The sequence below is a fragment of the Grampus griseus genome (genome assembly GCF_964374135.1).
Source record: "Grampus griseus genome assembly, chromosome: 9".
In the NCBI taxonomy this organism is placed as follows: Eukaryota; Metazoa; Chordata; class Mammalia; order Artiodactyla; family Delphinidae; genus Grampus; species Grampus griseus.
Window position 1 is genome coordinate 81,052,962 of NC_139003.1, and position 17,533 is coordinate 81,070,494.

Genomic DNA, 17,533 nt, shown 5'->3' on the forward strand with positions numbered 1-17,533 from the left:
CCATTTAGAAGAGTGATATAAAAATTTTCAATTTAAAACTATCGATAGTTAAAACATGCTAGAAACCACATCTTTTGCAGCTATTTAAACTTAGCACAAAAAATGTAGATGTCAACTTTAAAAACAAGAGAGGGAATATAAATATTTCTTCAAAATTATTTCAGTAACAGGAGCAAAAACAAAAACAAATTAAAGAAACCAACAACATTTGAAGACTACTGGTCCAGAAGAATTACTATGTATTCTGGGTAATTAGCATGGAGGCCGGTGCATCTGATAAGAGTTCATTTTAACAGGCAAGTAAGAAAGAGAATGTGAACTAAGGCAGTAAGCAGGGACAAAACAATGTGGAGGAGGATGTGAGCAATATTAAAGAGTTAGAATGTCCCATATATAATGATGAATTGGATAATGTGGGAAATGAGAGGGAAAAGGTAAAGTCTAATATTCTTCCTAAGTTATTGGGTAGATGATACATATTTAAGAGAGGTATAAATTTGAGGAGAAAGATAATAAGTTTGGTTCTGCTTATATTGAGATGCAGGTGCTTCATGTTTGTGCTCAAAGTACATCTAAGTTCAGTCTTCTCTGAAGGTCATGCAGAGTCATAAGTGAATGTGATAGCAGAAGCCTTGGACATAGTAGCAATCCCAGGAAGCATAGAGAGAGCATAATGAGTTTTTGCCCCTTTTCTATAGAATTCATTAAATAAATATTTGTTGAATAGCTCTTATACATCACATGCTTTTCTAGTTGCTGGGAACTTTCCTAGAAGTGAACAAAACAGACCAAGATCTATGATAAAATTAAAATTTCAGAATTTTAGCATGAACTAGTAAAGTAAAAGCTGACACTGCCTTGACACTGGGCTGTTTACACCAGATCCAGAATTGAATACTGCTCTCAATTCCTTTTATTTGTTAAAAAGCTGAATGAACTACAAATTTATTCTTGTCACTTTGCTTCCAACTTTCAATCTTACAATTAGTATAACACTGAAAGTGAAGGATGAACATTGCTCATCCCCTGACAAGTGTGTAGCAGGGTATTCTGGGACAGGCCTTCTCAGTCCTCCTTCACACCATGTTCTTCAGAAGGTGATGTCTACCTAAATGGCAGCAGCCCACACATATTCTGGCTGTGTAACTTTTAACAGACGTCCAAGAATATGAAATTTTAAGACACTGCAAACATATAGCAAGATTGGAAGTCCCATGCAGTGCTTAAATGAAGTACTGATATTTTTATGGTTTTCCCCTATAATAATAATTTCATATTCTGAATAAGAGTTTGTTCTATACATTAGTTCACTGCTTTTCAGAGAGAAATAATATTTGTTGGGACTAATCGTGCTTTTCTGAAGTGAACTTTAGTAGCTCTTTGGCAACTGAAAAGCTAACTTGTGGTTAATGTCCCTTATCTTGTGGTTGATGTCCCTTAGATATCCCATTGAGTATTTAAATCAGTTGGACTGAAGATATCTTTACACATTATTGAGAACCCCAAATTGTCTGCGTGGGTTACATGCATCAATATCTACTGTATTGGAAATTAAAACATAAATTAAAAACATTTAATTCATTAAAAATAATAAGCTCATTGGATGTTAATAAATATAACATTTTAAAAGAAAAATAACTTTTTTTTCAGAAAAATAGGGAGGACAATGACGTTGCTTTAGATTTTTTGTAAATTTCTTTACCTTAATTAGAAGTCGATAGCTGAGTGTCTCATATTTGCTTCCGCATTCAGTCTTTTGGGACATCATACATCAAGTGCAACTGGAAATTCCACTGTAAAAAGGACAAGTGACATCTTAGCATTGTTATGAAAACAGTTTTGACCTCCTAGATCCCTGAAAAGATCTCTGGAACCCCAGGTATCCCTCTGAGAACAACTTTCTTGCTACATGTCATACGTGTAAGGCTGATGTCCCATTAAAGTACACCTGCTAGGATATACCTGTTGGCTGTTCCAATTGTTCCCCACCTTTTACCACCAGCAACTTGCCTGGTTGGAGACTTTTATCGTTTATTATCTTTTTCTCTGATTTTCTTCATTTATCCTATAGGATGGTCTAATCTGCTTTTTTTAAGCTCTCTTTTGCATGATTGGTACCACCATTTACACAGTTTAAAACCCAAAAGCCTAGAACAATCCTAAACATGCTCTTTCCTTCACTCCTCACATTTGATCCATCATTAAGTCCTGTCAATTTTATTTTCTATGTATCTATCAAATCTCCATTTCACTTCATCACAGTCTCCTTTATCCAAGACAGCAATATTTTCATCTTGAATATTTGGGTGGCCTTCTGAGTGGAGCTATATCCACGTTCACCAGCTTTCCCCTCCAATCCCTTCTCCACACTGCAAACAGGATGACAGTTAAAAAAAAATCTGAATATATCATTCCCTATGCCTAGCATACCACACACATACACAACAGTTTAAAACTCTTTAATCATTTTCTTTGATCTTAGGACACAGACAAAACAAAACCATCCTTTACTCCTCCACCCCTATCTTTAGCCTCATATACATTTCTCTCCATGCTCTCTGTTCCAGCCAGAATAGTTTTCTCCCTATACCTCATATTTTCCATATTCTCATTATAGTTCCTTCACCCCTGCCATCTCCTCTCCCCTGAAAAATTTTCTCTTCCTTCCTCACCTAGTTGACAGCTACCCATTGTTCAAATTTCAAGTCAGTTATCATTTTTTCATTTGACTTCCCCTGACTCGGTCAAATTCCTTATTGTATATTTATAGCAACATAAACCTCTCCTTCCATGTACTTCTCAGAATTTGGTTTTTACATTTATTTCTGAAGTTATTTGGTTAATAGCTGTCTCTATCAAAATATGTAAGCTCCAAAAGAGTAAGGACCAGGTTGTTTTTGTATTCCACAGAATTACCATATTGCCTTGCATGTGACAGGAGTTCAATAAGTCTTTGTTGAATGAACCACGGTTACCTTCCTGCTCAGTGGTAGTTTTCATTTTCTTTTAGTGTCTCCTGGAATTTCTTCTATGCTTCTTGATTTTCATATGAAAACTTGGCTTTTCCCAAACATTGCCAACCAGGAAGATTTGCTTCATACCTTCTTCCCATCACCTCAACTCATTGTCAGTTTTCATGCTTCCATGAGCTAGTTTTGTTCCTTCATTGCTTGATGTCTTGATGGCTTTTCATTCAACAAAATAAACAAATCTTGTCATATTTTACCTTATTTTTCACTTCCTCTTTCTTTTCCTTCTTATTTTTTAAACTTCTAGATATGTAAGTGTCCACAGCCATTTTATATTTTTAAGAGCTTTACTGAGGTATAATTGATATGTCAAAACATCACATATCTAATGTACACAGTTTGATAGGTTTGAACATATGCATACACCCATGAATCCATCTCCACAATCAAAGATGATAACCATATCCATCACCTGCAAATATTTCCTCCTGCCCCCTCTTGCCTTTGTGTGTGTGTGTGGTAAGAATACAACTCTCTTAACAACTGTTTAGTATACAACACAGTATTGCTAACTATAGGTACTATGTACAACATAGTATAGTAGATCTACTATACATAGTAGATCTCTAACACTTATTCATCTTGCATAACTGAAACTTTATTACCTGTTGAACAACTCTCCACTGCAGAAGTGTGGCTGAGGCAGATCTTTGATAGTTAAGATTTCTATCAAAATTATCATTGTGGACTGAATTGTGCTCCCCAGCACCCACAATTCATATATTGAATTCTAAGCCCTGAATGCATTTGGAGCTAGGGCTTTTAGTAGATAATAAAGGATAATGAAGTATAATGGCGGGATCCTAATCCAATGGGATTTGTGGTCTTATAAGTAGAGGATGAGAGTGATCTCTCTCTCCATACCATATGAGGACATAGCAAAAAGGTATGTCTATACCTACATCTACAAGCCAGGAAGAGCACTCTCACCAGGAACCATTGGCTGCCACCTTAATCTTGGACTTTACAGCTCCCAGAATTATGAGAAAATATATTACTGTTGTTTAAGTCACCGAGTCTTATTTTGTTACAGTAGCTTAAGAAGATATGTTGCCATTGATACTACATAAAAATAATCCTTCCTCCTAGTAACTAGTGTATGCTGGCATCATTTTAAAGGAATATGTAACGTTTTAAACTTCAGTGTCTTTGTGTGTTGGGAAAATAATTTTAGCAAATTATTTTCTTTCTTAAAGAAAGCTGATTATTTCTCTAAATTTTATTAATTCATCCAAGGCCAGAACAGAGATTCATAGAAATATAATCCTCTTATTGTATTCTGTGTCAGGAAAAAACAATGCTATCAATATCCTTTCTCAAGGGAAAGATCTTGTATTGGAGGTCTTTTCCAAGTCATCTTCTAAGGAGTAAGAGTATAGGATTGAAGACCTTTCATGAAAGTCTTGTCTTTTGAGTATTTTATACCAGAAACGTCTTGGATAAAGTCCAGAGAAAAGTTTCAGACAGGAATCCCAGGTCCACATGGAAAGAAAACGTGCAAGCAATTTGAGGTTTGTGCTTTGGAGGTCTTTATACTATTTTCCCACGTCAATTTTAAAACAAGAAGCTCTTTAAATTTACATTGAGCCTGATCCTGCCCTCTGTGGCCCAAAGAGCACAAGTCTGTTGATGGGAGAGTAGCTTTACACACTGTTCTAAATATCCAGGGACCATCATAAAGTAAATCCTATATTTCAGTTGCTCTTCAGTAGCTGGGAATAAGAAGTGGGTTGGGTTGAATTATTCCAAGAATAATCAGGTATTTGTCCAATGGCCTAAGAAGCAACTTGTTCTTAACTACAGGCAAAAGAATAGCAATAGCTTGTCACCACTAAGAAATCCAGGTTTTTTGGAGGGTTAAGGGGACAGTAAACATAAGGATTTACTTATTGTCCATGTAAAGCTTATGGATCCCTAGGTGTGGTTTTCTGTAATATACATTTGCACTCACATTCTCCAGTTGCCATTCACGGACCTCTGTCAGGGCCTTGTGGCCTCTCCACAAGGATTTGGCTAGTCTTTCACAGAGAAAAAGGTTCGATTTATTCTATGTTGTCTTGTTGTGTTGATCTCTTTCTGTTGGGGGGCAAGAGGGTCTTCCCAACAATTACATAACAGTTAATGTTCATTCTCTCAACAAATGTATTCAAACCTTAAAGTTCTCTACCAAATAGTAGAGCAATCAGATCATAGCAGGTCCACACCAGCAAAGTGAAATTAGTGTTCCAAGAGGCAACCATTATATTTGATCATGTTCTAACAGGACACTGAAAAATTTCAAGAGCAAATGTTGTTTTCTTTGAAGCATTTCCAAATAGAAAACTTCATGTCAGTCATGAAAGAAAAACATTCCTTCACTCACAGGCCACTGAGGATCATATAAATATCTTTGCATCTGCTTCCAAAGGGTGACCACCACTGACACCCCTGGCAAAATGTTTTGTGAGGAACTCTCAGAAGAGTTCCTGGTATTTTCAGTGTGAGCTTGGTAGACATACTTGCAAAAACATTTGTGGATGCGGGGATGCAGTATTTTAAAAACATGTTGCTTTGGCTAAACTTGATAATCTTCAGCTGATATTGGGGATGTTTCTGTGTTTCTTTAACTCTTCACTAGGCCACTGGAGACTCTTCAGAGCCTTCCCTTTTTCAGGTCTCATGTTTAAGTATTAAGTCCAAAGGAATAGCTTTCCCAACATTTAATAGCCCTTTCCCAATCAATTGGCATGAAACATTTGTTTTGTTTTGGCACCAAATTTTGATGTTTATATAGTGGGACAGCTGAAGGAGTCTGTTTTATTGCGGTTCAGGAATAATTCCTTTTGTTCGAATCATAAGTATTCAAGCAGGCAACAAAGATCAGACATTTATATCACAGTTAAATGGTCTATGGACAAATCATTCATCATGGTCCCCATCAGATAATATTTATTAAACAGCTGCATGAAGTCGCAAAATAACTCTTACTAATTGATGAAAACTGTAGTTACCTTGTTGTACTAATATATCTTTTTTTGCCTATATTATTCATTCTATACATTACCACCAGAATTATGTAGCTTTTGTTTATGGGGTTACTTTTAGCAGCTGAATGTGAAATGGGATAAATACAGATGCACTAACTTCAGAGGGTACTTTTTAAATAAAGAAAAATACTATGTGAATACTGCTAGTTTGTAGTTAAAATCAAAATAAATATTTCCACTGAATTAAAACACAACAATAAGTAACATTGTCAAGTTGTTTTAGTTATATATTTCAAAGTTACAGATGCTTATTAAAATGAGACAAAAATAATAATATTATTTAGATTCTTTACATCTTGATAGGGCCTGACTTAGTCAGCTCAGGCTACTGTAACAGGATACCATAGACAGGGTGGATTCTAAACAACAGAAATGTATTTCACACAGATCTGGAGGCTAAGAAGTCCAAGATCAAGGTGACAGCAGGTTTGGTGTCTGGAGAGAGCCTGATTCCTGGTTCACAGATGGTTCACACTTTGCCCTGTGTCCTCATATGGTAGAAGGAGCAAGGAAGCTCTGCAGGGTCTCTTTTATAAGAGTACTAATCCCATTTATGAAGGCTTTGCCCTTACAACCTAAACATTTACCAAAGGGTCCAACTCCTAATACCATAACATGGGGATTAGGATTTCAACATATGAATTTGAGGAAGACACAAACATTCAGTTTATAGCAAGGCCTAATGAAAATTTGTATTTATTCTGTACAATATTGTATTTTATTAATGTGCAGTAATTCTTTGCATTCTGTAATTTTTGTAATTTCAAAAGGTTCTAGTTTCCACCTCCAAATTAGAATCTGTTAAATAATCCAAATTATTTAATCCAAATCCAAAATTTTGGTTTTCAATCTAACCATTTTAACTTATATTGTCTTTTAGTGAATATTTAGTGACCCCCTTAAAATAAGTTTATATCATAAGTTTTAAAATATAATAATGAAAGTTTAGAAAAAAATCTTTGACATAATTGTTCAAATGAGGATTTTATGATAGCTACTTTTAAAGTGAAAGATTCTTTAATTAAATCTTGCTGGGAACCTCTGCAGTTGAGGTGCAAAGTTAGTACAACAATTCAGATCTCTGAACTTGACACTGAAATTTTAGTGTATCAATCAGCAGTGAAATATTTTCCTCAGTATTCTTATATAGGTACTCTTTTCTCTGACCTAAGGTTTTTGTAATATAGATATTTCTTTTCACAGGGACTCCTAAAATTTGAAAACTTTACCCTTAAATTAGAAAAATTTTAATCTTCTACTAGCTTTTAAATTGTATCATTCCTCTTTTTTCATTGTTTAGGTTGATGTCTGGAAAATCATACTAGAGTCCAAGGAGCTCAGTGTGTTAATCTCTGATGGGCTTAGCCTTGAACTAGATATTTAGTGAAATGTGATAGGCCCATATCTAGCCAAAGGTGGCCCTGGTTGACTCATCAAGACTGGATCCTTTGGTTACAAGTTCACAGTGCTAAAACAGTACTGAGAAGAATGGATCAGTAATACACGAATAAAACAAAACACACGCAAATAACTAAGAAAGTAAGAGAGCTGTAGTACCCAAGTCAGGCAATGAAATCTGTGATTAGTGGAAGTGCTTTGCTCTGGCTGCCCTAACTCTGACCTTCCTCCCATTGTCAGTATTCTGAGTCCTAACTGAGGTCACAAATTTGCTGCCCAGGAGCTTGTACCCAAGAAGTGGGGGAATCAAAACTTTTCTTCTTAAAATGTTAAGCTAATGAATTGAGAGATTCCTGGGGACATTCGTTTTGTCTTCTTTCACATCATAGTTTTACAATTAGAATGATATATGTCAGTACAAGCTTGAACTTTTTCCTGTTTTAGAGTTGTCACCCTTTAAAGACTTCCCACACATACTCATTTTCCTCAAATCATGTAACAATCAACTCAAATCATCAGAAAAATAGCTTAGTAGCATTTGTTTTAATGAAATATAGTTCTAACCCTCAGAACCTATGAAATCCATCTTATTTTCTATTTCATCAAAGAGCTTCAGGTAATATTACAGTCGTAATGAACTTGGTTAAACAGCACCAACTTCTTCTATAGAAGTCATTTCTCTCAGTCCAAAATTTTTGTTCTTCCTAAATCAATATATATTACAAATATCAATACATATAAATTTTCTAAGCCATCAACTCTCAATGACCATTCTATAGGTCAATCTCTGGACATTTCCTCATGTCCATTTGAATTTCCTTTTAATTTAGGATATTTCTGAGCTGCATTTCTATTCCCTAAAGTAGATACATAAGAAATAAAAACACATTTTAAGATGAGCTGAAGAAGAGATTTGTTTTTAAAAAGAAGAGTTATTAAAAGGGCAATTTTTGGAAATCTGTACACAAAACATTCTAGTGATTGGGATGGTCATTAATTAATCCTCCTTTTTTTTCCACAAAACTTCACAGAATAACTCCAAACTTAGGCTCTACTTAGTTTGCATGGAACTCAATGAAATAAAGCATTCAGACACATAAGGTAGTAATTATTTGTAAGAAAGAAAGAAATTTAAAATAAAGTTAAAGAGCCACTTTAAAAGAATTTACACCATTAAATATGGAACACTGTTATAGACATCCCTAGCCTCTGAAGGCATGTCTAATTCTAACCTCTCCTTTGGAGAAATGATGCACCGAATTCCAGAATGGGTGAATCAAAGACATTTATTTATTCACTTCTTAAACTATCCTAGAGGCTGTCAACTTCAGTTTTATGCAGAGGCACCTTGAATAACCATTTAGATTATAAAGGTAATTGGGGAGTTTACATGGAAACAAACATTTTCATGAATGTTTTGAGAAGGTATATGAATTTTAGTTGCTCCAGAATGTTTTGAGTTATATTTCATGCAAGTGAGTAAACCTTAAGACAAAAGACAAGAGTTCAAGTTGTGGTAAATTTAATTTTGTACTTTAAAAAATTTCTTACTGAGATTTTCAGGATCTTCATGAAGTATGGTAAAGCACTGCAGTTGGACTAGGAAAAAGGCAACAAATAAATCTGCCTAGAAGCAAGTAATATTTCTTAAATGCCAACAAGTTGATTAAGAAGAAAAAATGTAACATATCAGCTTAGAATATATTTATTATTTTAGAAGAAAACCACGGTTAATACCATTACCAACTTTTTAACTATTTAAATAAACTAATTTTAGGAGTAACTGTATAGTCATTTCAGAAATACTGTATATTTGGCATGTATAAGTTACAGTGACATACGGAAGTAAAATGCCTTTAAAGAATTTTTCAAGAATAAACTAATTTAGTGTTTGAATGAAAAGAATTGGAATGGAGATAGTAATAGTGACAAACTGATTTTTAAAAAATAACTCTGTTCTCTAGACTAGCATTAATTTTCTTTTTCGTACTTTTTTTAATGGCCAAACTTACGGCACAGTGCTAAAATTTCCCCACTTGGTCATTATATTATTTGTAGATGTTTTCCAATTTCAAAAGTAAGAAAAGTGATTTTTAAAAAACATATACGCAATACTTAAGGATTAATAAATAGAGAGATTTTACACCTATTGTTAATAATGAGTAGATAGATCCAGGAAATTTAAATATTATTAAATGATGCTTTTTAAAACAGGTCTAGATAAAGTCAAGCCAGAATGTTCTTTTTATAAGCAGAGAAATTCCATGGTTGAGTCCACCATGTTAATTCCTCCTTTCGTTTGAGTGAGACAGTAGTGATAAATTGAATTTTTTATTCCATTCAATTATTATAAAAATTATGTGACAGAAAACCCTGCTAATAAAATGCAAGTGAACTCTAAGAGGTAGATGACAGATTGAAATATTTTATTTAAATTTATATTTCTTTTTACCAATAGCTCACAGTACTATGAATGACACAGATGTCCCTATGGAAACAACTGAATGCATTCAAGGTCAAGGAGAAGGTTACCGGGGCATCATCAATACCATTTGGAATGGAATTCCCTGTCAGCGTTGGGATTCCCAGTATCCTCACCAGCATGACATAACTCCTGAAAATTTCAAGTGCAAGTGAGTAAATTAGAGAAATATAAATTTCAGTAGGCCCTGGGGGAAATGAGGCAGAGTGGTTGCTTTTTACTAATTTCTGTGTGAGTGATCCTTAAACTTTAGTGTGCCTAGGGAAAATTCAGCAATGAAAAGGCAGATACATCCCCCCAGAGACTTTGATTGCTCAGGTCTGAAATTTGAACTTGAAATAATACATTTTAACAAGCACTCTTGGTGATTCTGAATCAGATGGTTGATGTACCATCCATGCTTTGGGAAACACATCCCTAGGTTTCTGATCACAGCTTTGCTCTTGCAGGTCTATTTAATAAACCTATTAGTGGTAATGATAACCAGGCAAGTTTCAAACTAGTGCCTTCTTAAATTTTCACATTAACTTTAGGGGAGATTACAAGGCACACCTTGATTTCAACCAACATTGTAAACTGATGAGTTTTCAGCCTTGAAAAAAATTATTTTTAAAATTTTGAATGAGTGATTTTTATTGTTTCTAAATTTTCTTTAAAAAGTGGGGAAATACAACAGCTGTTTAGATGAACCAAGCGGAAGAAACTGCCCTTGAATATCAATTACATAGCTGTTATGTTCTTCTCCACGGCTGCTTTTCTTCACCACTTGACTTTTGTTAGACAGACAGCCACAATGCCATGTGTTTTTAAATTGCCCACCTTGTTATTAGGAACATAAAATGATTGCTTTTAAAATTTATAACACACGTGTCATTCATAGTGGCTTTGCTGAAATAGCACCTATAAATAACATATATTGCCTTTATGTAACTGGCTTTTAATAAGAGAGCTTAACATTTCAAGATGGAGAACTATGAACATTAGTTGGCCCATCCACTGGAGAGGGGATATAGTCTATGGTTTTTTATTTTATTTTTAGATTTTAAAAGCCAATTCAGAGTTCTTTGCTTAGACAGTAAATATTCATCTGTTATGTTTTTTAAATTATTTTATAATAACAAATTTAGAGTTGCCACTCTGGGGTTTATTTCCTTCATTTTCTTCACAGCAATTCACTCTCTATTTTTGACCCATGTGTTTCATACCTCAGAAATAAACATAAAAGTAGAGAGAGAAAAGAAAATGAGAAACAAATAGTTAAGGGAGACAAAGGAGACAGTGTCAGTGCCATGCACACTTTTTGTCAACTTCTAATGACTGGTAATACTCAAGTTAGAGATTGTGTATGTGTAAGTACCCAAATGAACCTCATCTGTAAGAAAAAAGATAATAATTATAGAAACTGAATCCACACATTTCACAATTAAAAATGATCAAAAGTTTAGCTTACATGTTATTGGAATTTAAGCCATTCTTTCTTAATTGGTTATTTGGTCAAGGTAACCAAACATAAATGTCAAACAAACAAAAAGTGAGCTGTGTTATAAAACTGATAAAATCTGACTCAACATTTTACTCAGAGTATTGATGCCTTTACTGTTTGTGGGCTAGCAGAGAATGGAATACTGGTCGGGTATCTCTGGTTGTACTAAACACAATATGCCCCAAAACTGAGACTCTTTACAAATGACGATCTTTAAAACACTATTTGTAGGGCAGGAATAGAGACGTAGACGTAGACGTAGAGAACGGACATGTGGACACGGGGTGGGAAGGGGAGGGTGGGACAAATTGGGAGATTAGGTTTGACATAAATACACTATCATGTGTCAAATAGATAGCTAGTGGGAATCTGCTGTATAGTACAGGGAGCTCAGCTCGGTGCTCTGTGATGAACGTGATGTGGGGGGCGGGGAGGGAGGGAGGGAGGTGCAAGGGGGAGGGGATACAGGTATACATATAGATAATTCACTTCATTATACAGCAGAAACTAACACAACATTGTAAAGCAATTTTACTCCAATCAAAACAAAACAAAAACACTATAACTGAACAATACTGCCTGTGGTGAATGTACATGAATCATATAATCATTAATTCGCTTTAATAATTATAAACACTTCTCTCTTCAAGTGAAGGGAAAGAACTTAGAAAAAATATCTGAGCAAACCTTGACTCTCATTCTTGCTTAATCTAGATTAATGAGGTGCTTCTAGATATAGATTATAAAAGCAGGCCTAAACTAAGATTTTTGATAGCCTCAGATCTCTGTTTAATTATCTTGCCTTAAATTAACAACTTGAAATAATTTAACTAATTATTCATCTAAATTTGCAAATTTGCGGGCTTCCCTGGTGGCGCAGTGGTTGAGAGTCTGCCTGCCGATGCAGGGGACACGGGTTCGTGCCCCGGTCCGGGAAGATCCCACATGCCGCGGAGCGGCTGGGTCCGTGAGCCATGGCCGCTGAACCTGCGCGTCCGGAGCCTGTGCTCCGCAACGGGAGAGGCCGCAGCAGTGAAAGGCCCTCGTACCGCAAAAAAAAAAAAAAAAAAAAAAAAAAAAAAAATTGCAAATTTGCGTACACTTTATGTAAAATTCAATGCATGTATTTTGTACTGTTTTTTTAAACATGAGTATAAATTGGTCAGAAGAAAGAAAAGATTTTCTTCATCATTCCAGTTAATAATTTTATAAGAAGGGTAAAGGCTTGAATATAGGTTATAAATAAGAATATTTGCTATACAATGGCCTTAGCTATTGGCATTCACTGTTCTTACAACCTTAAATAACAGTTGTGTCAGGACCTATTTTGGCTAGATAAACTATTACCTGTTGATTTTATAACCAAACTCAAGCTTCTTCTTTAAAAACTTTTCAGTTTCTAATGGTCAATTTGGATAGTAATAAAAGTGTAGTATTTTTAATTGGGCCTAAATGAAATAAATAATGTACCTTCCAACAGACTGGATATTAATTTTGTTAAATTATTAGCAGGGATTTACGAAAAGAAAGTACATGCTTTCTTCAAATTAGAGAGCATTATCAGGAGAGCAAATCATAAATTTCACATTTTATTTAACATGAACCTTGCATTAAGGTAAAATCCTTTTATATACAGATATTAGTTTAGACTTTTTCCTTATTGTGAACTCTAAATGTCTAACTATATCATTGGTAAAATAAAGGAAGTACATGTATTACATTGACAACTTTTTCTATAGTTAGGTTATCTATATTGTAACTAGGATTTAATTTTACAGAAATATAAAATTGCATGTTGTAATCTCTAAATCAAGAAAGAACTATGTTGGAATTAAAAGAAATCTATGTAGTGAATTAAATAAATCAAAGAAATACAGAATTTAAAGAAGAAATATCTGTCATGTGTTTTGTGGCAAATGTTTGAATAGGTGGAACTTCATTTTTAAACAAGAGAAATTAAAGACTACTAATTATAATAGCCTTTCTTCTGTAAAGAGAATGTGTTTCTACATTATATACAGTCCATGAAAAAGTAATAACAGACCAGTTTTTAAAAATTGTAACAGTTGAGAGTCCACGTCTTGAAAATGAGTGAGAAGAATGAAGTGGTACTATTTCTCTCTTTCACGAAGCAGTAGTGTTTGTGTGAAACTCCAGGTCTGTGGAAGAAAAAGAATTCTGACATCTGACAGCATTTTATTTCAGTAATGTGGGCAGTGTCAGTTGTGTATACTGAATTCTAAACTGTTATAACTATCCTAAATCTAAAACGTAGGGCTCTATTTATAGAATGCATACATTCTAGGATTCTAGAAATGTAATAACACTGACTTCACCAATGTAAGAAACCCTGGCAATTTACATTAACATGTTTATTCTCAATAGGGACCTAAGAGAAAACTATTGCCGAAATCCAGATGGGGCTGAGTCACCGTGGTGTTTTACCACTGATCCAAACATCCGAGTTGGCTACTGCTCCCAAATTCCAAAATGTGATGTGTCAAGTGGACAAGGTAATAGCTGACATTTTGCAGTGTGGGCATGATTAAATTCAGTGGAAATGCCTAAATGGAGTACACATTACAGCAGAAGACTTATTTCTTGTTGCACTGTTAGCAAACAAAGTCACCAAGCCTGAAGTTGGATTTCTTTTATATATTAATTTGTTCAATATCCCTTTATTTATTTGAATGTATACTAGTGCCAGGGACAGTTTTAGGCACTGTGGATATACCAGTAAACAAAACAAAATTCTCTAACCCCATTGAACTAATGTCCAGGAACAAAAACAAGCAAAATTAAAACATAGGTGGGGGGCTTCCCTGATGGCGCAGTGGTTGAGAGTCCGCTTGCCGATGCAGGGGACACAGGTTCGTGCCCCGGGCCGGGAAGATCCCACATGCCGCGGAGCAGCTAGGCCTGTGAGCCATGGCCGCTGAGCCTGTGCATCCGGAGCCTGTGCTCTGCAAGAGGAGAGGCCACAACAGTGAGAGGCCCGTGTAATGCAAAAAAAAAAAAGTAGGTGGGGATAGTAAGTTAGTTTGTGTAAGTGCTAGAGAGATAAATGTCCCAGAGTTAGAGGGAGGAGGATGTTGCTATTTTATCTTTTAATGGTCTGAGAAGATCTTACATATTAAGGTAATGTTTAAGGAGAACCTGAAATAAGTCAGGGAGCAGCATGTGCCACGTGCACATACTTGTAAAGAGCATTCTAGGTAGAGGAAACTGCAAATGAAAATGGCATGAGATGGGAGAGTGCTTGAAAAGTTAAAAGAAAGAAACAGCGCATCATTGTGGCTGGTACAGAATGAGCAAGGTTAGAGAGCAACTGGGCTAAAATTCCATAGGCCTAGTAGAAACGGAAGGATTTACACTTCTATTCTGAAAGGGGAGAGACTCTGTTGTAGGATTCTAAGATGGGAACTACACGATCTGTCTGACTTAAATTTTAACTGGATGACTCTGGCTGCATTATGAAAAATAGCCAGAACTCCTGACAAAGGGCCAAAACAGGGGAATCAACTGAATGATTGCTTCAGTAATTTAGGCAAGAGACGAGAGTGATGTGGACTGGGGTGTTAGTAGTAGAGATGCTATGTAATAGTGGGATTTGGGATAAATCACCATTGTGCTTGGAAACATAGACACCATTGAAAATAATTGTTTCAGGGAGCAGTGGTTGAGAAAAGTCACGTTGAAATAGGTTTAAAAAATCATTTGTCAAAAATTAATAATAATGGGCTCTGGGCATTTATTGGTATATAATGAATTAGGAGTTATGATTTTTAAATAATCACATTCTTTCACATAAATTTAATTATGATGGTCATGGCCATGGTCAGTCCTAAATCATTCTAAAAAGTCCAAGCCAAATTTAAAACTCTATTTCATGGATTTATTGCCCTGTACATACTTCTTCCATCCCCTGACTTTCCTCAGTGCCATTTTTTGTGAACAACTCGGAAAACAGTTGTAGAGGGAAGAAGAGATGAGTCCCTTTTCAATCAATTTCACTCTTCTTGGGCAGACTTTAAAGGTCAGTTGGAAATAAAGTTGAAACCAATGATTAAGGAAGGTTTGGTACCAGCTGGATCTTCTTTGTCCCTGCCTTAGTCATTTAAACAATTACTGATAATTTCTGAGTGATAGAGGCAAGTGAGAACAATTGTTTTATAAGCTTCTGATGTGTATTAAGATGCTTTTATGTACATAAATATCACTTATCAAAGATCAGGTAATAGAATATGAGGATTTGGGGTTTTGAAAGTTAAGCTGATGTTATTGCTTATATAATAGAGCTGCACATTAATAGATGAAGAAATTAGCTGTAGGGAATTTAAATAACTTGCCTGAACTCTCAAATTAGCACAACTGTGAGTCACTCAAATTCTCCTTAAAATGACCTTTCCATTACTCCATGCTTTTTCCTTTTCATTAATACTTTAACAATATATTATATTCCTTTTCTTTAACAATATATTATACCTGATTTATGCAACAATGTGCTAGGCTCTGTGGGGCAATTTGAAAATGAATAAGTCCTACTTAAGAGACACTGTTAGCCAATTCAACATACAGCTGTGAAATTTTAACAGAGAGTTATGTCATTGTATAATACTGCCAAGATAGTAGTATGGATTGTTACATGTTTGATATGTATGCATGCAGACACACACACACACACACACACACACACACACAAAAGGATGTTGCTCTTATCCTTCTCTATATAGAAGGAAATATAAATTCCACATATAGGTTGATGAGTTAAAAACTTTTGCTCAAATCTTGCAACATCTGATTTAACATATATATAAAAGCTCTTCCAGTTGGATATTAAATAACTCTGTTAAAAAAAAGAAAACTGAAATTGCAGAATTTCTTTAAAAATACTGATAAAACACAGTGTATTATACTATATAAGGTACATTTAAGGCAGGAAACAAAACACAATTCACAGCTTTAAATATTTATATCAATAATATACATAATGAAGACAGGGAAATGAAATTTCCCACTCAAAGAGGTGGAGGAAAAAGTAAAACAAAAGCAACACACGAAAGAAAACAACTAAGATAAAAGCAGACATTAATAAGGTAAAGAAAAGAAAACAGTAGAACTAATGAATTAAAGCCAAATGATGATTCTTTGAAAAAATTAACAAAATAGACAACCACCAGATAACTGACTCAAGAGAGGAAAAATATATGAAATAATAATTATGAAGGCAGAGATAACCAGTGAAACAGGAAAACATGAGATTATTTTATACAACCTCATGTAAAAACTGAAAATGAAAGTTAAATGGGTAATATACTAGGATAATTCAAGTTATTTGAATTGACTCTGATAGAGAAAGAAAACTTAGACTCATTCCTACAGAAGAGACATGGAAATTTACTAATAAAGTATTCCACCACAAACACATCATGCCTAGATGAATTCATAGACCAGGTGATCTCAATGCTACGTAAATTGCCCTGTAGCTTAACCAATGCAGTAAAATTTCCAAATTATTTTTATGATGGAATTATAATATTGAAACCTAAACATGATAAAGGTATCACAGAAAAAAACTATAGACTTATCTCATTTGTAAATATTAATAGAAAAATCTTAAATGAAATTTGAGTGAACAGTTCAATAAAGAAATTAAGTAAATAATACATAATGATTGAGTGGAGTTTAGGCTGAGAACAAAAATGGTTCAGTTTTAGAAACCCATTAATATAATTCATCTTAGATGTAAGAAAAACAACCATATAACAAATCTTAATAGATTTTGAAATTACTGTGACAAAATTCATGCATTTTTCATAAAAGTACTCAAGAATCTGTGGAATACACACATACTTACACACACCCATATATCTACTCATATATATATATATAGTATATACATATAGATATATAGATGTAGATGTAATCTCAGTCATAAAACCACCACTTACTTGATGCGAAAACATTAGAGGTATTCTTATTAAGGTCAAAAAGAAAACAAGAATGTCTAGCATCTCCTTTACTATTTAATATTGTAAATATAATTTAACATTATATTTCTCTTTAACATTGCATTATTGATATTATTTTTTACAATAAGATAAGAAGGCATATT

General features: G+C 34.4%; 1 protein-coding gene across 2 annotated transcripts in view; it reads left to right on the forward strand.

The window, feature by feature from the left end:
- Positions 1 to 17,533, forward strand: part of HGF (hepatocyte growth factor) — a gene marked incomplete at its 3' end in the record, with an annotated part of 79,603 nt that overhangs the window by 39,162 nt on the left and 22,908 nt on the right. For both annotated transcript variants that reach the window (XM_082662258.1, XM_082662259.1), the window contains exons 8-9: positions 9,912 to 10,086; positions 13,804 to 13,931. In XM_082662258.1, the coding sequence (XP_082518384.1) occupies positions 9,912 to 10,086; positions 13,804 to 13,931 (303 nt within the window). The remainder of the gene's footprint in view (positions 1 to 9,911; positions 10,087 to 13,803; positions 13,932 to 17,533) is intronic.